This window comes from Heterodontus francisci, chromosome 3 (assembly GCF_036365525.1).
Source record: "Heterodontus francisci isolate sHetFra1 chromosome 3, sHetFra1.hap1, whole genome shotgun sequence".
Lineage (NCBI taxonomy): Eukaryota > Metazoa > Chordata > Chondrichthyes > Heterodontiformes > Heterodontidae > Heterodontus > Heterodontus francisci.
This window is the reverse complement of record NC_090373.1, coordinates 30923537-30945246: the sequence shown is the minus strand read 5'-3', so window position 1 is coordinate 30945246 and position 21710 is coordinate 30923537. Positions and strand designations below refer to the sequence as shown.

The 21710-nt window shown below is 43.6% G+C and overlaps 1 protein-coding gene across 9 annotated transcripts in view; it reads right to left on the bottom strand.

Annotated features, from left to right (window-relative positions):
• The window catches only part of disc1 (DISC1 scaffold protein), a 156183-nt gene that overhangs the window by 6376 nt on the left and 128097 nt on the right, over nucleotides 1–21710 (bottom strand). For 3 of the 9 annotated variants that reach the window (XM_068020804.1, XM_068020854.1, XM_068020863.1), the window contains one exon: nucleotides 1392–1511. In XM_068020804.1, coding sequence (XP_067876905.1) covers nucleotides 1392–1511 — 120 coding nt within the window. Of the gene's footprint in view, nucleotides 1–1391; nucleotides 1512–3915; nucleotides 3995–10564; nucleotides 10642–10754; nucleotides 10915–21710 lie in introns of those variants that run through there. The other 6 variants (XM_068020820.1, XM_068020872.1, XM_068020836.1 and 3 more) reach the window with 5 other exon arrangements.

The window sequence follows — 21710 nt, the reverse complement described above, 5'->3', positions numbered from 1 at the left end:
CTAATCAGTGGAAGGAGGCTGAAAGTGATGGCTAGGTCTTTCTACTGTTCCTCCAAAACATAATATCAGGCATGTAGTCGGCCAGGACAGGCACAATCATGGGGATGAGGGAAGTAGTGGAGAACAAAAGCTGGGCATTCTGAAGAGTTCGTATGGAAGCTAATCAAGCTTGAGGATGATATCAAGCAACATGTAGATAAGGAAAAGCAGGCCAAGGATGAATCCAGATGGGATCATGAGTGGGAGGAGATGCGCTGGCTATACTGTACAGCTGTGGGAACAGTTTCTCCCTCTCTACTCTGTCTAGGCCTCTCATGATTTTGAATACCTCTATCAAATCTCCTCTCAGCCTTCTCTTCTCCAAGGAAAACAGTCCCAACTTCTCCAATCTATCTTCATAACTGAAGTTCCTCATCCCTGGAATCATTCTCATGAATCTTTTCTCCACCCTCTCTAACACCTTCATATCCTGCCTAAAGTGTGGTGCCCAGAACTGGACGCAATACTCCAGCTGAGGCTGAACTAGTGTCTTATGCAAGTTCAACATAACCTCCTTGCTCTTGTACTCTATGCCCCTATTAATAAAGCACAGGATACTGTATGCTTTATTAACAACTCTGTCAACCTGTCCTGCCACCTTCAATTACTTATGCACATATACACCCAAGTCCCTCTGTTCCTGCACCCCCTTTAGAATTGTACCCTTTATTCTATATTGTCTCTCCATGTTCTTCCTACCAAAACATTTCACTTCACATTTCTCCACATTGCACTTCATCTGCCACCTGCCCGCCCATTCCACCAACTTGTCTATGTCCTGTTGAAGTTCTACACTATCCGCCTCACAGTTCACAAATGCTTCCAAATTTCGTATCATCCGCAAACTTTGAAATTATGCCCTGTACACCAAGGTCTAGCTCATTTATATCAGGAAAAGCAAGGGTCCCAACACTGACCCCCCAGGGAACTCCACTACAAACCCTCTTCCAGCCTGAAAAACATCCATTAACCACTACTCTGTGTTTCCTGTCACTCAGCCAATTCCGTATCCATGTTGCGATTGTCCGGTTTATTCCATGAGCTATAATTTTGCTCACAAGTCTGTTGTGCAGCACTGTACCAAACACCTCACTTAGAACAATATAGTGTGCTAAATAACAACTCTTCTTCCTGAACTTTTAATAACTTTTCAATCATGTGAAAAGTACAGCTCAATAGAAAAAATGCTATTTGAACAAATCTCCATGAATCTGTGAAGGATCATTTTAGGGCTAATTATCACAGTGAAAACTTATGTAATCTTACATATATATTTCCCATCAAAGGCTGATAATGCAGGCTTTGCAGCAAAGCCAACTTTAAATTCTACGATCCTAAAGCTGAAGGATATGAGTAAGACTGTCGTCTTGATTGTTAATTGCCATTTGCAGCTGGTGTTCCAAACATAGCAGTCTGTCACTAATTGCTTCACACTGTTCTCCCATGTCCACTGCAGAACCCTTATAGGCAACCTAAAAAAACACAAAAACCATGGTCATATGAATTGTATTACTCTGAAAGTAGTACTGCATTTTAACTTGTATCAAAAATATCCTAATTACATGTCTCCAAGTAATTTGAACATAATCATTTCTGATGTTCTTAACAATTTTGTTTTAACAACTACTGTTTAATACCATGGATAGGCTTAAAGAAGTAATTCAGGTTGACAGCATGAAGGACCTGAATTAGCATCAGTTACGATTTAGGAATGGATTGTTCTGTAAGTAGCCATTAATGCTATTTTAGGTAGTACATTCAAGGTGCATTTACAGCCCTAAAGATATGTATGATTTAGCAAACGATGTAAATTTACTGATGATGGTAAGTTAGACAGGAAAATTAATTTCTTTTTCACTGGCTGTTCTTAAGCAGCTTCATTAGCTAGAAATCAGGTCCTTATACTTATAATATATACTTTAACTTTAGAAGAATTCCATACTTTTTCACACTGTATTTCAACTCTATATTGCATGAATATAGGAACAGAGGAATAGGAGCTCACTCTCATTCTTCTAAACTCCAGCGAGTATAAGCCCAATTTACTCATCCATTCATCATAGGAAAACCCTCTCATCTCATTAACCAATCTAGTGAACCTTCCCTGTACGACTTCCAAGGCAAGTATATTCTTGCTTAGATATGGAGACCAAAACTGTGCAGGTATGGACTCAGCAAAGCCTTGTACAATTGTAGCAAGACTTCCTTATTCTTGGACTCCAATCCCCTTGCAATAAAGGACAACATGCCATTTGCTTTCCTAATTGCCTGCTGTACTTGCATGTTGACTTTCTGTGTTCCTCTTCTGAGCGCACATGGCTTTTAAAAAGTATGCTTTTGTATTATTACTACCAAAGTAAATAACCTCACACTTCCCCACATTATCCTCCAACTGCCACCTTGTGGCCCACTCACTTAACCTGTCTATGTCTCTTTGTAACCCCTTCGTGTCCTCCTCACAGCTTACATAACCACCTACCTTTGTATTGTCAGAAAACTTAGATACATTTGGTCTTTTCATCTATGTCATTAATAATAGATTGTAAATAGCTGAGGCTCCAGCACTGATCCTTGTGGCACTCCATTAGTTACAGCCAGCCAACTTTAAAATGGCCCATTTATTCCTACTCTCTGCTTCCTGTATATTAACCAATCCTCCATCCATGCTAGTATATTACCCCAACTCCATAAGCCTTTATCTTGCATATTAACCTTTTGTGTGGCACCTTATTGAATGCCTTTTAGAAATCCAAGTATACTACATCTCTTGGCTCCCTTCATCTACCCTACCAGATATATCCTCAAAAACTCTAGTAATTTTGTCAAACACGATTTTCCTTTCGTAAAACCATATTGGCTTTGTCTCATCATACTGTGATTTTCTAAGTTCATTGTTAAGACTTCCTTAATAATAGATTCCAGCATTTTCCCAATAACTGATGCCAGACTAACTGTTCTGTAGTTCCCTGCTTTCTCTCTCCTCCCTTTCTTGAATAGCAGAGTTACATTCGCTAACTTCCAATCAGTTGGAACCATTCTAGAATCTAGGGAATTTTGGAAAATCATAATCTTTGCAGCTACCTCTTTTAGAACCCTTGGATGTTGGTCATTGGGTCCTGGGGATTTGTCAGCTTTTATTCCCTTAGGTTTCTCCAATACTTTTTCTCTTACCTTAAGTTCTACACTCTTACTAGCCCCTTGGTTACCCTCTATTTATGGTATGCAATTTTTGTCTTCTACTGTGAATACAGACACAAAATATTTATTCAGTGTCTTTGCCATTTCCTCATTCCCATGATAATTTTTCCTGTCTCTGCCTCTAAGGGACTAAAGTTTACTTTTAGCTTCTTTTTATATACTTGTAAAAGCTCATAAAATCTGTTTTTTTATATTCCTGGCTTGTTTACTCTCTCATTCTATTTTTTCCCTTTTTATCAACTTTATTGTCATCCTTTGCTAATTTCTGAAACTCTCCCAATCCTCAGGCTTACTACTATTGTTTGCAACATTATAAGCCTCTTCTTTTAATCAATAACTTCCCTAGTAAGCCACAGATAGATCTTTCTTGCTGAGGTTTGGCTTTTTTTAAAGGAATGTATTTTTGTTGAACATTTTGAATTGTTTCTTTAAATGCTTCTCTCTGTTTAGATTAAAAGGTACTGCAGTAAATATTTACCCAATCAACCTTAACCAGATCTCCTCTCATACCTACGTAATTGACTTTAAGATTTTTGTTTGGGACTGGAGTATGTCACTTTCAGGCTTAAAATGGAATTCAATTGTATTATGATCACTTTTTCCCAGAGGATCTTTTATTATGAGATTACCAATTAAACATACGTCATTGCACAATACTAGATCTAAGATAGCTCTAACCTTAGTTGGTTCCATCACATATTGTTCTATCAAATCAGAAGTGAAGAGGTGGCAAAAAGCATGGAAAGTGGCTAGAAGACTACCAAATGAGAAACTATATTAGGGCTTATGAGAACAACTAATCTCAAATGGCTAGTTAGGAAAAGTTACAATGAAAAATAGAAGGCAAACCAATCGAACCATTCAAAACAATTCCCATTTCCTTTCGTCCATTAGTTTCTAAGTAACTAAAATTTCTAATTTCCAAAATAACGTTAAAAGCAAAATAAAATAATAAATTATTGTTTTATAACATTAAATTAACCATACAGAATTGTATTTTGTGACTTTTAAAACCTTTACTAAAATTTTTACATCAAGGCCTCAGATTTCCCAAAAACTTAGGCTTGCAGTTGATATGTTCCCACAGCTATCACTCTGCTGCAATTCTTTGGATTCTGCAGTCTTAGCATGTTCAAAGTGCGGGATTTCAGCACATGCATCAGGTTAATTCTCCCACTGTACAAGTTGCACACTCCGCGCAGAATTTTGTGTGACCGTTTGAAGTGGGAATGGTGGCATAGGGGGAGATGGAGAATTGCATTGGAAGCATCTGCCTGGAAATCCGATGTTGTGATGGTTCCGGATTTAGTTAGCGGCGGGAAAACAAGAAGGCGGAATCAACGCCCCGACACAACGGAAATGTATTTTAAATTGTAGAACACTTACTTTCAATACATTCACATCTCATTTGTCGTGATTTAATTGTGGGGGGGGCGCGCAGCAGTGGGATAATTTGGCTGCAGGCAGCACTCACGTGCTTTCAGGTTCACAATCGTTGAAACTGCTGTCATCGAGGTGAGGCTTCAGTGCTGTGACCGGGAGGCAGCCATGACCAGCACTGCATGAGGGAAAGGAGGTTACAGGGGCCATTTTTGGACTGTACTGCTGTGCGTTCTGCAAGGGGGTGCGGGGTCTCTGCAATGGGGATTGGGGTCTTGGGGGCTCTGTAGTGGGGCTCGGGGTCTCAGGGGCTCTGCAAAAGGTGGGGGGGGGGGGGTGGTGTCTTGGGTTTGGGTAGCTGTATTGGGTGACAAACTATTGGGTGAGATGTGTGTTTTCCAGTACTGCTGAATGAGAGGGTTGGACATCAGCAAGGGTGGGCACTGAGGGCCAATAGGGATACTGTCGGGAGAAGTAACAAAACCTCTGTTGCCAGGGCACGGAGAGTGCTCTATAGGCCCACTGGTCACCTTGCATGGGTCTCATACATCCTGTCTTTGTGGACTCCCATGCGTGATATGGCGTCTCCGACGGAGGGAGGGCCCAGAAGCAGCTGCACCTGCCTGTGAAGCTCCATGACGACTGTGACAGCAGCCGGCCTCGATTCACCTACCTCCAAATGTCTGAGCAGCATTGCCAGCGAAGACTATGCCTCTCTAGGGAGGCCGTCACCGACTTTTGTGCCCTGCCGAAAGATGAGTTATGATCTATAGGATTTGGGGGTCACCCTACGCCTGTGGCTCTGAGGATCACCAAGGCACTAAACTTTTATGCGTCTGGATTTTTCCAAGGATCCACTGGGGACATGTGTGGGGTCTCAAAGGCAGAAGCTCACTGCTGCATCAAGAGGGCTGATGACTATGTGTGTTACCGGACCAATCATGGCAGTCAGGCAGAGAGGGCCACTGGATTCGGGACCATCGCTGGACTTCCTCGGGTGCAAGGTGTGATAGATTGCACACGTGGCCAACAAGGCTCCCATGGACCAGCCAGCTGTCTTATCAACAGGAAGGGTTCTCATTCCATCAGCGTTCAACTCGTCTGTGACCGCCGAAAGCGTTTCCTGCAGGTGTGTGCCCGCTTCCCGGGAAGCAGCCACAACGCCTACATACTTTGACGTTCCGAGGTGCCACAGCTTTTCAGGCCCCCCGCTCGCCTTCAGGGATGGGTTCTTGGGGACAAGGGCTACCCATTGAAGTCTTGGCTGTTCACGCCCGTGAGGAACCCTTGCAATTCAGCAGAGGAGAGATACAATTGCCACGGCTCCACCCAAACAACCATCAAGCAGGCCATTGGGCTGCTGAAGACGAGATTCTGCTGTCTCAATTGCGTATTGTAGTGGTCTGCTGTGCTCTGCACAATCTAGCACAATAGAGCGGGAAGGCCTTGCATAACAATGAGATGCCTGTGTGACACTCCTCCACTGATGAGGAGGACATTGAGGAGGGGAGGAGCAAGCAAGACTGGATGTTGAAGCCTTGCACCAGAGGCCAGGCAGACTGAGTGACATGCCAAGGAGGCAAGAAACAATCTCATAATCACCTGCTTCCAGCCACCCTGATGCCCACTCATAGATAATCCAATAAAGACTGACCTCAATGCATGTAGTCTGTTGCCTCCTTTCCATTTGTGTTCCGTGCCTAGCACCCAGCTGAAACAGATGTTAGTGCCCATGGGAGACCATATTTAAATGAGTGCTGTTGCTTAGTTGGCTTTGCACTAAGGGGGAAGGATTAAGTCAGCAGCTCACAATTAAGGCATGATCGAATAATCTCTTTTACAAAATGAACGTTAATGGCTTGAAAAAAGAACTTTATATGAAGCATCATATGTCAGATATCAAATGCCCGTGGACCCCCAAGTGTGTCTAGGTGCTTTTCTTTATACGTTTGTGAGTGCTTCTACGAGGTGTGAACGTAGCGCCACAGCTAGGCTGGAGGCAATCTGCTGATCATGCTGCCTTTGGCCTATGATTTCAGCGGCCATCCTCTGTCTGCCTGACGCCTGGAAGGCCCTGGCTGCCCGAGGGTTTCTTCCAGTGGTCCAGGACTCTCCTTAGGCACCTCAGCTGCTGGAGCTGGTCTCACTGGCGGAGGGACGGAGGAGCTGCTGTCCACACAGAGTGCCCTGAGGGGATCCCCAGCTCTGGAGGCCAGCCTCTTTTCCTCCCTTTCGAGGCTCACTGGAACCTCCCTGCTTATCAGAGAAAGATGAGGAGCTGGAGAAGACTCCAGGTGCCATGTTCTTCTCTTGCATTACCACTGTTGCAGAGAACTCATGGCCAAGGCGATGGTGTCCAGGTTGTGCACATCTGTGGGATCTGGCTCTCCATGAGGGTCCCCAACCTCTCGATGGAGGAAGCCATACAGTCACATGGCAGTAACATGGATGGACTCCTCCAACATCTGCTCATGGCTTTGTACGACCTCTGGCATCTGCACCAGATGTTAAAGACTGGTGTGGTGTGGTAGATGTGGGTTCCGGTTCGTGGGGCACTGGCACCAGTGCTGGGGAAAGTGATGACTGTACCGTTGGGATGGTCTACACCAGAACCGTGCTGGAGCTGGTGTTTGAGCGAGCTGCATAACTAGGGAAGTAGAGAGGGTTTTAAACTGAATAGTGGGGGCAAGGGATCAAATTTGGGAAGATAAGGTAAATCAAGGAGTAGAGACAAGGCAAGAGAGAAAGGTATTAATTTGAGAAAATGATAAACAGACAGTGACAGGAAAAGACAGAGTGTACAAATCTAAGAGTAAATCAACAGATAAGGCTACAGGTTACAAAAATAATAAAAGGACAAAACTAAAGGCTCTGTATCTAAATGCACATAGCATTCAAAACAAAACAGATGAACTGAGAGCACAAATAGAAATAAATAAGTACGATCTGATAGCCATTACAGAGACATGGCTGCAGGACAACATAGATTGGGACCTGAATATTGAAGGGTACATAGCATTTAGGAAGGACAGGAAGCTAGGAAAAGGTGGAGGGGTAGCTCTGTTAATTAATGATGGTATTAGCGCAATAGAGACAGGTGACCTAAGTTCAGGAGACCAGGATGTAGAAGCAGTTTGGGTAGAGATGAGAAATCATAAAGGCAAAAAGTCACTTATGGGAGTGGTGTACAGACCACCTTTCATTAACCACACTGTAGGACGGGGTATAAAGGAAGAAATAATGGCAGCTTGTCAGAAAGGTACAGTGATAATTATGGGGGATTTTAACCTACATATAGACCGGAAAAATCAGATGGGCAGAGGTAGCCTAGATGAGGAGTACATAGAATGTTTTTGGGATAATTTCTTGGAACAATACATTCTGGAACCAACCAGAGAGCAGGCTATACTAGACTTGGTATTGTGCAATGAGATAGGATTAATTAATGACCTCATAGTTAAGGTGCCCCTAGGTAGCAGTGATCATAATATGATGGAATTTTACATTCAGTTTAAGGGACAGAAGAGTGGGTCCAAGACTAGTATTTTAAACTTAAATAAGGGCAATTATGAGGGCATGAAAGCAGAGCCAGCTAAAATGAACTGGCAAATTAGGTTAAGGAATAGGTCAATGGAGATGCAGTGGCAGACATTTAAGGTGTTATTTCAGAATACACAGAATAGTTACATTGCAACGAGAAAGAAAAATTCCAAGGGTGGGACCCACCATCCGTGATTAATGAAAACAGTTAAAGATAGTATCAAAGTTAAAGAAAAAGCCTATAATTGTGCAAAGATGGGAGGCAGGTCAGAATATTGGACAGAATATAAAAAACAGCAAAGAATGATTAAAAGATTGATAAGGAAGGTAAAATTAGAGTACGAGAGAAAGCTAGCTAGAAATATAAAGATAGTAAGAGTTTCTATAGTTATTTAATAAAGAAAAGAGTTAACAAAGCGAGCATTGGTCCTATAGAAAGTGAGTCTGGAGAATTAATAATGGATAATAAGGAGATGGCAGATGAACTGAACAGATATTTTGCATCAGCCTTCACTATTGAGGATACAAGTAACATCCCAGCATTAGCTGTAAGTCAGGAAATGGAAGGGAGGGAGGAACTCAAGAAAATTACAATCACCATGGAAGTGGTACTGAACAAATCGTTGGAGCTGCGGGCTGACAAGTCCCTGGGTCCTGATGGACTTCATCCTAGGGTGTTAAAAGAAGTGGCTCATGAGATAGTTGATGCGTTAGTTTTAATTTTCTAAAATTCCCTAGATTCGGGGACGGTTCCGTTTGATTGGAAAATAGAGAAGTAATTCCTTTATTCAAAAAGGGAGGGAGACAGAAAGCAGGAAACTACAGGCCAGTAAGCTTAACATCTGTCTTAGGGAAAACGTTAGAAGCTTTTATTAAAGACGTTATAGAAGGGCATTTAGAAAAATTCAAGGTAATCAGGCAGAGTCAACATAGTTTTGTGAAAGGGAAATCATGCTTAACCAATTCATTGGAGTTCTTTGAGGGAGTTACATGTGCTGTGGATAAAGGGGAACCGATGGTTGTATTGTACTTAGATTTCCAGAAGGCAGTTGATAAGGTGCCACATCACAAGTTATTGCAGAAAATAAAAGCTCATGGCATGGATAGAAGATTAGCTAGCTAACAGGAAACAGAGAGTAGGCATAAATGGGTCATTTTCAGGTTGGCAAGATGTAACAAGTGGTGTGCCACAGATATCTGTGCTGGGGCCTCAACTTTTTACAACTTGTATAAATGACTTAGATGAAGGGACTGAAGGTATGGTTGCTAAATTTGCTGATGACACAAAGATAGGTAGGAAAGTAACTTGTGAAGAGGACATAAGGGGGCTACAAAGGGATATAGACAGGTTAAGTGAGTGGGCAAAGACCTGGCAAATGGAGTATAATGTGGGTAAGTGTGAAATTGTCCACTTTGGCAGGAAGAATAAAAAAGCATATTATCTAAATGGTGCGAGATTGCACAGCTGTGAGATGCAGAGGGATCTGGGTGTCCTAGTGCATGAATCGCAAAAGGTTAGTATGCAGGTACAGCACATAATTAGGAAAGCTGATAGTTTATCGCGAGGGGAATTGAATACAAAAGTAGGGAGGTTATGCTTCAGCTATACAAGACATTGCTGAGATCACATCTGGAGTACTGTGTACAATATTGTTCTCCTTATTTAAGGAAGGATGTAAATGCGTGGGAGGCAGTACAGAGACCAATACCTGGAATGGGCGGGATGTCATAAAAGGAAAGATTGGACAGGCTAGGCTTGTATCCGCTGGAATTTAGAAGAGTAAGAGGTGACTTGATTGAAACATCTAAGATCCTGAGAGGTCGTGACAAGGTGGATGTTTCCCCATGTGGGAGAATCTAGAATAGGGGTCACTGTTTAAAAATAAGGGGTTGCCCATTTAAGACAGAGATGAGGAGAAATTTTTTCTCTCAGAGGGTCGTGAGTCTTTGGAATTCTCTTCCTCAAAAGGCAGTGGAAGCAGAGTCTTTAAAGATTTTTAAGGCAGAGGTAGATAGATTCTTCATAAGCAAAGGGGTGGAAGGTTATCGGGAGGAAGTGAAAATGTGGAGTAATCAGTTCAGCCATGAATGTAATGAATGGCAGAGCAGGCTCGAAGGGCCGAGTGACCTACTCCTGCTCCTAATTCGTATGTTTGTATGCCTCTGCAACTCAAGCATGTCCTGTGTTGTGGACGCCAGAGGCTCGACAGCAGCCTGGGGCTCAGCATCGGCCTGGCCATGCACAGTCCTCTGACTGTCAGTGGCCTCCGCTGTCTCAGCTTCAGCCAGCTGCTTGGGTGTGTGTGATCTCATCAGCTTGTAACCCTGATTCTACAGCCGAGGAGAAACCCACAGAGGTGAAAGTATCTGAGCTGGTGGAAGATGCAGGAGAGTTATGGGATGGTGCATCCTCTGACTGCTGCTCCTCAACCTCAGAGGTGGATGGCTGTCCCCCTTCTGGTTGAGTCTTCTGTAGACGCCGACCTGTATGAGAGAACAAAAATGTGTGGGTTAGACTGTGCACATCTCAGCATTCCAACCATATGCGAGGTGGGTCTGCAGAAGTGATCTGTATGTGAATGGAAGCCAATCCTCACTCTCTTGCATGCAGACTCAAGCCTCTCCATCGGATATGGCGTGGGCACCCTGTATCCCTGCCAGTTCTGAGGCCTCTTCTTCAGCTGTGCTGAGAGGCCCAAGATCCAGTATGCCTCTGCCTGTTTGAACTGTCTCCCTCCTGTTGCGGGCCCTCTTGTCCTGCAAGAGGAGAGATGGAGATAGTTATAATTCACAGGGAGATTAACATGACAGCTCTGCTAGTGTCAGTCCCTCATCCCCAACTGGTATTTCACATATATCTCATGTTACCATCTGCTCTCAGGGGAGTTATGGGGGATGAGCTGTGAAAGAAGGTGGCCTGTGGCTGAGATGCAGTCATGCATCTCAGGATGAGGTGATCCCTAGCCCTCTCTGCCATTGCTGTTGTAGTGCCACCCTCCCCATGCCCTGCTTCCTCCTGCACAGCCACTTAAAATTACTAAAAAGGAAAGGAGGGGAGTACTCACCTTGGCAGAACGCAGGAGGTTGTTGACCCTCTTGTGGCACTGTACCCAGTTCCAGTGGGGGCCGGGGGGGCGGTGCCCCCATGGCTACTGACCTCCTCAGCTATCTCCATCCAGGCTTGCTTGGTCAAATGGGAGGACCTCTTCTTGCCATTGCTGGGGAAGAGAACCTCCCGCCTTTCCCTTGCAGTGTGGAGGAGAATCTGGAGGGAGGCATCACTCACTAAACCATGGGATCACCCTGTGTCTCGGCACTGCCATCCTGCTGGGTCTGGGTTGGGGTGGGGGGGTGGTTCCGAGTCAATGCAAAATGGGTCACAGTTTTGAACAGCTAGCAGCAAGTGAATGCAAGGAAGCAATGCAAGCAGGGCTGGGGTCAGCATCTGCTCCAGAGTCATGTGACACCGTATTCAGCATCTCGCCTCCCAGCCCCGCCACGTGATCACTATGGGGAGGCCGCCCACATGACAAATGGGAACAGTGCCCATTTCTGGGCCCACACTAAATTCAGCCCTCTCTTTCCTTATTATGTAACAGTTTCTCTGTTTCTTCTAATTATTTGACAATCGGCTGACAAATGGATGTTAACAGCTTTATTCAGGTAAAGTTTCACATTCAAATCAAGTTCTCATTTTCACTTCTGAAACAGAATGCTTACTAGAACCTGCTGTTGTAAGCCATACCCTTAACAGTAAGCAGAAATGTGTTTTAACTGATTCTTTTTCTATAAAGCATTAACTTTAGGGCTTTTATTCCCCAATTTTCACAACTGAGAAGATTGGCATGTAAAGCATACCAGAAACAAGCTGTAAAATGAACTGAAAACTTTCTTTAGCAAGGCATAAAAGAGTGATTGCACCAACTCTGCTTTCTGCTTATATTTAGAATTGTAAATAATTATTCTCTATAAAAAATGTTTATATTTTTCTATAAATGTCAATTTGTGTTTGTGTCTTTTTGCAGTTTATAGGTATTTCTGTTTGCTTTTACAAATTACATAAGGACAAAATAAATTCCACGAGTTTTTCAATTTGAATTTCACATTAAAACTACCAACTTTTTTTAAACCTCAGATAGTCTTGCTGAGAGAGACTAATGACTGACTGACAGAGATCGGCTAGTATAAGATAAAACATATAGAACAAAGACAAGGGAAGATAAAGTGGCGGTGGGGAGCGGGGGGGGGGGGGGGGGGGGGAGGGAGATGCGGGGGGAAAGAATCAGGTAGAGCCGAAACCTAATGGTTCAGGTATTAACTCGGAGGTGCTTTGGGAGCAGGAAGGTGGTGGTGGGGGGAGGCGGGGGAAGAGTCCAGTATCACATGAAGTAAGTTGGTTTATGGCATTTTAATGCAACCACCTCATTATCATTTTACTTCCGAGTGTGGTGCCGATTGTGTGACGAGGATCCACGATGTCAACTCCAGTATTTAAAAGGCTAATCCAAAGATGAAATTTGGAGAAGTTGGGTGTTTGGACAAAGAGAGGCAGACATTTCATAATGGATCCAGGAGTCAAGAGCTCTGCCTCAATTCAATGATGATAGCTTGATGTACTGCTAGGTGCAGTGAGGAACCAGAGAGATACTGTTCCCCAGCAACGGGAGGAAGAAACCTGCTGCTGCCACAAAGAAAGCATGGCTGGAGGTGGCCCAGGAAGACAGCAGTGGGAGCATTGCACCATGTTCCTGGATTCAGTGCAATAAGTGCTTCAATGACCTCACCAAGGGCAGGTCCTCTGCTCATTTTTCTGCGCCTCATGGTCCTGCGCTTTCCTCTTCAGTTGCTTGTAAGAACTTCCCATTTTTAACTTCCATGAGCATTATGACCAGGGAAAAAGTATACAAAGTGGTTTCTTGTTGCCTTTCTCATGTGTGCTTTAAAGATCCTTCCTCTTCCTGAAGCATCCTCTGCCTGTAAGCAGATGTTGTCCCTCGAGGTTCTAACTCCTCTGCTATCACCACCAAAAATTCGCTGCAGTTGGTCATGGCTTGTAACCATGAGGATGGGACCCTTATCTGGACCTGGGGCAGCTCGCAAAAGGGTAGGGATGACCACCCCAAGGTCTCAAATGACCATGCTACCTCAAGCCTACTCCATCACATAACTCCTCACACACACTTATTTTGCAAGCACACCCACCCTCCTTTTTCAATGCAGTTCCTCTTATCCCCATCAAACATCCACCACTGCGACTCACCCCGATCCTTATGCAATTTCATGCCTCTCACTGATAGTCACCCTCACCAAATACACTCCCATTAATAAAGTGAACACACGCCATTACAGTCAGTCATAAGTCTCTTCCCTGTTGCGATAGAGAGCACAGAACTTGAGGAAGAGAACCAAAGGTGGTCTTCCACAGATATCACAATTAACAACTGCAAAGGAGGAAGCACTGCAGGTCAGTGGCATTTCGCCATCACTGGCCATTCGAGATGAGGAGTAGGGGGCCTCCCAACTACATGGTGCACAATTAAATATCAGCCACCTTTATGTCATACAACTCAGGCATGTTGAGTTGATTTCAACAGCAAGAAAAATATAATCAACTTGATAATGAGAAGTTACAACATTCTTATGCTGCCAGTGGTAATTCATTCATATCTTTTCTCTCCGTCAGGGCCTTCATGCATGCAAAAGGAGTCCATGGGCATCGCAGACGATGAATCCTCAGAGGAGCTGATTCACCTGAGGATACACCATTACAGGACTCAGACTTACCATGCATCAGCTCTGATACTCGCACTTCAGTGGGACCAGTTAGATAGCGGAGTTTTCACCTGGTGTCTCTCACTTCACAAGTGAGCAAGACCACGTGGTGGTGGCAGGGACAACTATGAAAAGTCTGCATCAGAGCGTACAGCCCTCTCCAAGCTCTACTCAGCTGTACACAGATTCTATACCCTGGGGGCCATCGATGAAAAGGATAATCAACAAAGAGTACCAGAAAACATGCAATGTGCGAGCATACACACCACGAGTGTACAGCGAATGCATGAGTGGGCTGACGTCGCAGGGCTTTGTGATTATGTCATCTTGAAATGTCATACAGCAGCCAGCTCCATGGAACATCAAACGCAGTTAAGTGCTATTCAGCACATTGGTAGCAGTGAAGTGCTAAAAGGGATGATGGCGTAAAGGGGAACAGATGTAGGAAAACCACTCAAAGCGCTTCCACTTCTCAGTCGTTGGCAGCCCCTCAGTCAGTACCAGACATGCTGCCTCATGTCCTGATGGCCGAGTCTGACCATGCACAGGTGCAGAAGCAGCAGCCTTTGGTGGGGCCCTCATGGACTCCAAAGCCCAGAGATCATTGGCCAAGAGCATCTCAGCAGTTGAAGCAGGGATCTGAGAAGCCTGCCTCTCCCTCTGCTGAAGCCATAGGGGTTGCACCATGTAGGAGTGGTAGGAAAAGGAAGAGTAAAGCCTTTTATTGCACAAGGGATGTACATGGTGTTACGACCAAAGTGGGAAGAGTGCACTGACTTTTCGGGTTCTGCTTCTCCACAGGTTACATCGTATATTTAAATGTTTACCCAGTTACCGATGCAGTCAATCATATACTCTACTCTTTATCCTAGAATAAAATACACCAACCAGGTTTCTTTAATGAACAACCAAATTATCAGTTTATCAAACAAGATTTATCCAGTAACGAAGCAAAGCATTCACACACAGACTGAAATATGAAAGTTCTCTTTTTAAATTTCCCACACACACACTGAAAAAAAATACACAAATTCTCTCTGTAGAGGTCTGTTACAAAAAAAAAGACAAAAGAATACTTTGGCCAAATACTTGCTAATTCTTGAAGAAAAAAGTGAAGATATGGAAGGAAGTCGGTTGTCCCTTGTGGTTTGGCTTCGGGGTATACGGAGATGGGTCACTGGGATATTTTCAGAAGCAATTCGTTCTGGAGTTGTCGAGAAATTGTCTGGTAGGCTTTCCAGGAGACATGTGGCATCAGGAGATTCAGCTAACCCATACTTGAATCGCAGGGCGTTTCCAAAGACAAGAGGAAAGAGGAGCTGATACAATGGCCTTCTCAGGGTCTCTTGGAGAGTGCAGGAAAAATGAGCTGAGGTTTCTTTTTCCTTGGCAGACAATACACCAACAGTTCATAACAGTTCACACCCCAACTTAACTGAAAACAATATCCAAACCCCAAAAAGCAACTCAACCTCCTGACCTCCATAAACCATGACATGTGGCTTCTCTGCAAACATGTTGCCCAAGTTGCCAAATGTTCTGTTGTTTATTGAGCTTAAAGCACATGATTTCCAGCAAAGGTTGTTTTCAAACAACATCTCAAGTGTCCTTTCAGTGAACTTTGTAAAAAAAAAACCACATCCATGGAATCTTTTGAGTTTTAAAACACAGGTCCTCAAAGAAAATTAACAAAAAATGGAAGCACTTTCATAACACCTCCTTTCTATATCTGACTCTTGGTTTTGCAACAGGACCACACCCACCCCCAGGTCACTAGCATCAAATGCAACCTTGAAGGGCTTAGTGAAATTTGGAGCAGTCAATTCATTAATCAGTTCATTAACCAAAATGGCTTTCAGCCTCTCAAAAGGTGCTTGGCACTCCCCTGACCACACGACTTTGTTTTTTTTTGTAGCAAATCTGTCAGTGGAGCAGCTTTGGTACTAAAATTTGGTACAAACTTGTGGTAGAAACCACACATCCCCAAGAACCTCATGATTTGTCACTTAGTCTTAGGGGTAGGGAACGTCACCAATGCTTGTACTTTCGCTGTTCTTGGCAACACTTGTCCTTGTCCTACAATATGCCTGAGGTAGGTTACTCTGGCTTTTGCAAATTCACTTTCGACAAGGTTTATCACTAAATCAGCCAATTGTAATTTTCTAAACAGAGCTTCTAGTTGTTCCAAGTGGTCCTTCCAAGTGTCACTGTATACCAGCACATCATCAAGGTAAACCACAAGTTAGGAACACTGGCTACTACTTGGTTGATTAGTCTCTGAAAAGTGGCTGGGGCATTTTTTAGCCTGAATGGCATCACCCGGCATTGGAAAAGACCCTTTGGTGTCACAAAGGCCGATAAGTTTTAGCTGGGAGTGTCAAAGGAACCTGCCAGAGTCCCTTTAACAAATCTTTATTTGTAAGAAACGAGGCACTGCCCACTTTGTCAATACAGTCTTCCAAGTGAGGAATTGGGTAGGAATCTGCCTTTGTTACTGCATTAACCTTTCTGTAATCCATGCAGAATCTAGTTGAACCGTCCGGTTTAGGCTATAACATGACTAGGGAACTCAAGCTACTTTGACTGGGTTCAATTAGGTGGTTCCCCAGCATGTATTGGATTTCTGCTTTTACCTGGGCCTGTTTTTCTGGACTTAAGCGATAAGGATGATGTTTTATAGGAAAGGATTCCCCTACATCCACATCATGTGTGGCTAAGCTTGTTCCTACAGACTCTTTTAAATGCTGTGAGTAGTCTTGTTAGGTTTTCTTGTTGTCCTGCATCTAAATATGAAAGCATAGTGTCCAATCTCCCTAACAATTCAGTATTAACTAACCGGACAGTAGGAGGTTCAATTTGAGAATTGTCTAGGCCTCCTTCTGCCTCAGCGTCAGTATTCCTTTCATCCTTCACTGTCCTTACTACCTGACATACCTATGCTTGCTTCTCCTCCTCCTGGCGATGATATTGTTTCAACATATTGATATGACACAGCGGATTATTTTTTCAGCTATCTGGTGTATCAATCAAATAATTTACTTTACCAATTCTTTTGACCACTTTATATGCTCCACTGAACTGTGCTCTCAGTGGTTCACCCTGTAAAGGCAGTAATACTAACACCTTATCCCCTGGTTGAAATGTCTGTGTCTTGGCATGCCCATTTCTTCATGGTTGTTTGGGAAGCTTTCAGGTGTTCCTGAGCCACTTTGCAGGCTCTCGTGAGCTGCTCCCGGAACATGGATACATAATCTAACACAGCCGATTCATCACTAAAATAAAAGCAAAATACTGCGGATGCTGGAAACTGAAATAAAACAAGAAATGCTGGAACCACTCAGCAGGTCTGGCAGCATCTGTGGAAAGAGAAGCGGTGTTAACGTTTCGGGTCAGTGACCCTTCTTTGGAACTCACTGACTCGAAACGTTAACTCTGCTTCTCTTTCCACAGATGCTGCCAGACCTGCTGAGTGGTTCCAGCATTTCTTGTTTTTATTACAGAAGATTCATCCCTCTGTTCTAAAAACCCTTCTTTAATTAGTTTTAGAGGACCTCTTATCTCATGTCCATAAACTAATTCAAAAGGACTAAAACTGGTATGTCTCATTAGGTGAATCCTTAGTGGCAAACAAAAGAAATTCTAGCCTTTCATTCCAATCATGGGGATATTCATGACAGTATGCCGTGATCATTGTTTTGAGGGTCTGATGGTACCTTTCTAAAGCCCCTTGTGTCTGTGGGTAGTATGTTGAAGACTTTAACTGTGTTATACCCAAATTATTCATAACTTCCTGGAAAATTTTAGACATAAAACTGGAAACTTGATCTGACTGAATCTCAATCAGTAATCCATATCGAGTGAAGAACTGGGTTAACTTCTCCACCACTACCTTAGCAGAAATTGTTCTCAAGGGAATGACCTCTTGGAACCGAGTAGCCATATCCATGATAGTCAGTATATATTGGTGTTCTGCTTTTGTTTTCGGTAAAGGTCCTACACAGTCTACCAATGCCCTACTAAATTGTTCCCCAAAAACTGGTGTGGGAATTAGAGATGCTGGTTTTATGGCAGGTTGTGGTTTTCCGATAATCTGACAGGTATGGCATGTTTTACAAAACTGCACCACGTCCTTGGAAAGACCTGGCCAGTAGAAATGTCGACCTATACGTGATTGGGTCTTCAGGATCCCCACATGTCCCGCTATAGGAATTTCATGCACTATCCTTAATATTTCTCGGCGATACTTGGGCGGTACCACCACCTGATGAACAACCGTCCATTATTTGTCCGCAGGTCTGTGAGGAGATCTCCACTTCCTCATCAGAATCCTATTTTTAATACACTAGCCTTCTGGAACTCCCTTTGCCTCAGCTTCAGTTAGAGCCCATTGTGCCACTTTATTTAATTCTGGATTAGCTTGCTGAGCCTTGATCAGAGAAGACTTACTAAAATTTCCTTTGGATTATCCAAATCCCCAAAGAAAGTTTCAGATATTTGGCTATCTGTCTGTGGTGCCAATCTGACCTCTGACAATAGAACTTGTTTAGCCATTGCTTGGGTCACTACACATGAATGAAAAATTCCTGGAACCTTTTCCTGCAACTTTTCTCTTTGATTTCACTTGGTTTTTCCATGACCACTGAAGAAACTACTACCTTCAGTCTGGCCAAATCATTCTTCAGGACTAGGTCAACTCCGTCAACAGGAAATCTATGGACAACTCCGACAGTTATCGTTCCAGACATTATGTCACACTCCAGGTGCACCCGATAAAAAGGTACGGGTATATACTCCCCGCCGATACCATTCACTAAAACCTTGGCATTCAATGCGCTCTCTGGTAGAAAAATTATGCCTTTCACCAGCAAAAGAGTTTGGGTGGCTCCTGTATCCCTAAGTATAACTGCCTCACTTGAGGGATAAGGAGTTACTTTTCCTTTTGACAAGAATTCCCTATAACTCTCACAGCAGTTTTTGTACTTGGCTTTACAGCTGCAGTCAGAGCTACAGCCTGATCTGTCGTACGCCCTGTCAGGATCCTTTCTCTACATTGGCTTTGTGCACCCCAATAAGTTGATGGGTTTAGCCCACAACTTCCAGCATTCTGCACAAAGGTGTCCCACCTTGTGACACTTAGGCTTGGGGTCCTCACTTCCATCCTCAGAATCTTCCTTTCCGGTCTGAGGAGGAGATCCCAGGGCATTCCCAGCTATCTCTTCTTGTCCCTGGCTACTTGCCTTCCTTTCACCCTCCCACCTTCTATTCTTCTCGAGTTTATGGAGGTGACAGACAAAGGGTTTGGGCTTGGAAACATGCTCGAAATCATCAGCGATTTCTGCTGCCTGTCTGGATGTTGAAACTTTCTGGTTCTCTACATGGGTTCTTACTAACAGAGGGAGTGAATTTTTAAGTTCTTCCAGGAGAATTAGTTCCCTAAGGTTCTCATATGTGGCCTCTATCTTTAGCGCCCGCATCCTATGATCAAATTTGCCTTACCCTCTCAAATTCTATATAGATTTGCCCGGACTGTCTCCGGATGTTCCGAAATTTCTGTCCGTACACTTCAGGGACCAACTGACAAACAGCAAGAAATGCTTTTTTTTGCCATCTCATAATCTGCAGAAGCCTCCTCAGAAAGTATGGCATAAACTTCATGATTCCCTGCCCGTTAATCTGCTTTGCATAAGCTGTGTCCAGCTTTCCTTCGGACTCTTATGCTGTCTGGCTAATCTTTTCAAAAGAAATGAAAAATGTCTCTGCGTCCCCTTCCAACGACTGCAAAATTACAGCACAGAAGGAGGCCATTCAGCCCATCATGCCTACACCGGCCAACAAACGGGCCACCCAATCTAATCCCACCTTCCAGCACCTGGTCTGTAATCTTGCAGATTACAGCAAGTCAGGTGCATATCCAGGTACCTTTTTAAAGAGTTGAGGGTTTCTGCCTCCATCACTGTTCCTGGCAGTGAATTCCAGACACCCACCACCCTCTGGGTGAAAAAGCTTTTCCTCATGTACCCTCTAATCCTTCTACCAATCACCTTAAATCTGTGTCCCCTGGTAACTGACCTCTCCGCTAGGGGAAACAAGTCCTTCCTGTCTACTTTATCTAGGCCCCTCATAATTTTGTACACCTCAATTAAGTCACCCCTCAGCTTCCTCTGTTCTAAGGAAAACAACCCTTGCCGATCCAATCTTTCCTCACAGCTGCAACTTTCAAGCCCTGGCAACATTCTTGTAAATCTCCTCTGTACTCTCTCCAGAGCAATTATGTCCTTCCTGTAATGTGGTGACCAGAACTGTACGCAATACTCCAGCTGTAGTCTAACAAGCGTTTTATACAGTTCCAGCATTACATCCCTGCTTTTGTATTCTATACCTCAGTAAATAAAAGAAAGCATTCCATATACCTTCTTCACCACTCTATCTACCTGTCCTGCCACCTTCAGGGAACTGTGGACATGCACTCCAAGGTCTCTCACTTCCTCTACCCCTCTCAATATCCTCCCATTTATTGTGTATTCCCTTGATTTATTTGCCCTCCCCAAATGCATTACCTCACACTTCTATGGATTGAATTCCATTTGCCACTTTCCCGCCCACACAACCAAACCATTGATATCATTCTGGAGTCTACAGCTATTCTCTTCACTATCAACTACACGGCCAATTTTTGAGTCATCAGCAAATCTCCCAATCATACCTCCTACATTTAAGTCCAAATCATTAATATATACCACAAACAGCAAGGGATCCAACACTGATCCCTGTGGAACGCCACTGGAAACCGTTTTCCATTTGCAAAAACATCCGTTGGCTATTATCCTTTGTTTCCTGTAACTGAGCCAATTTTGGATCCAAACTGCCAATTCCCCTATATCCCATGGGCTTTCATTTTTCTAACCAATCTGCCATGCGGGACCTTGTCAAATGCCTTACTAAAATCCATGTAAACCACATCCACAGCACTACCCTCATCAATCCTTCATGTTACTTGCTCAAAAAACTCAATCAATTAGTAAAACATGACCTTCCCTTAACAAATCCATGCTGACTATCCCTGATTAATCTGTGTCTTTCTCAGTGGCAGTTTATTCTGTCTCTCAGAATTGATTTTAATAATTTACCCACCACCAAGTTCAGACTGACCGGCCTATAATTATTGGGCTTATCCCTCATATCCTTTTTAAATAATGGTACAATGTTCGCAGACCTCCAATCCTCTGGCAGCTTGCCTGTATCCAGTGAGGATTTGAAGATGATCCTCAGTGCATCCGCTATTTCCTCCCTGGCTTCTTTTAACAACCTGGAATGCAATCCATCCGGCCCTGGCGATTTAGCCACTTTCAAGGATGTCAGACCCTCTAGTACTTCCTTTCTCATTATGCTTATCGTATCTAATATTTCACACATCTCCATTTTTACTACAATGTCAGCATCACCCTCTCCTTTGTGAAGACAGAGACAAAAAACTCATTAAGAACCCTGCCTACATCTTCTGCATGCACGCATAAGTTCCCTTGTACATCTGATAGGCACTACCCTTTCTTTAGTTATCCTCTTGCTCTTAATGTACTGATAAAACATCTCTGCCAATAATTTTTCATGTCCTCTCTTTGCTTTTCTAATTTCCTTTTTGACTTCATCCCTGCACTTTCTATACTCCTGTAGGCTTACTCAAGTATTAAGTTTTTTCTGATTGTCATAAGCTTTCTTTTTCTGCTTTAACTTACCCTGTATGCTTCTAGATATCCAGGGGGCTCTAGATTTGGCCGTACCAC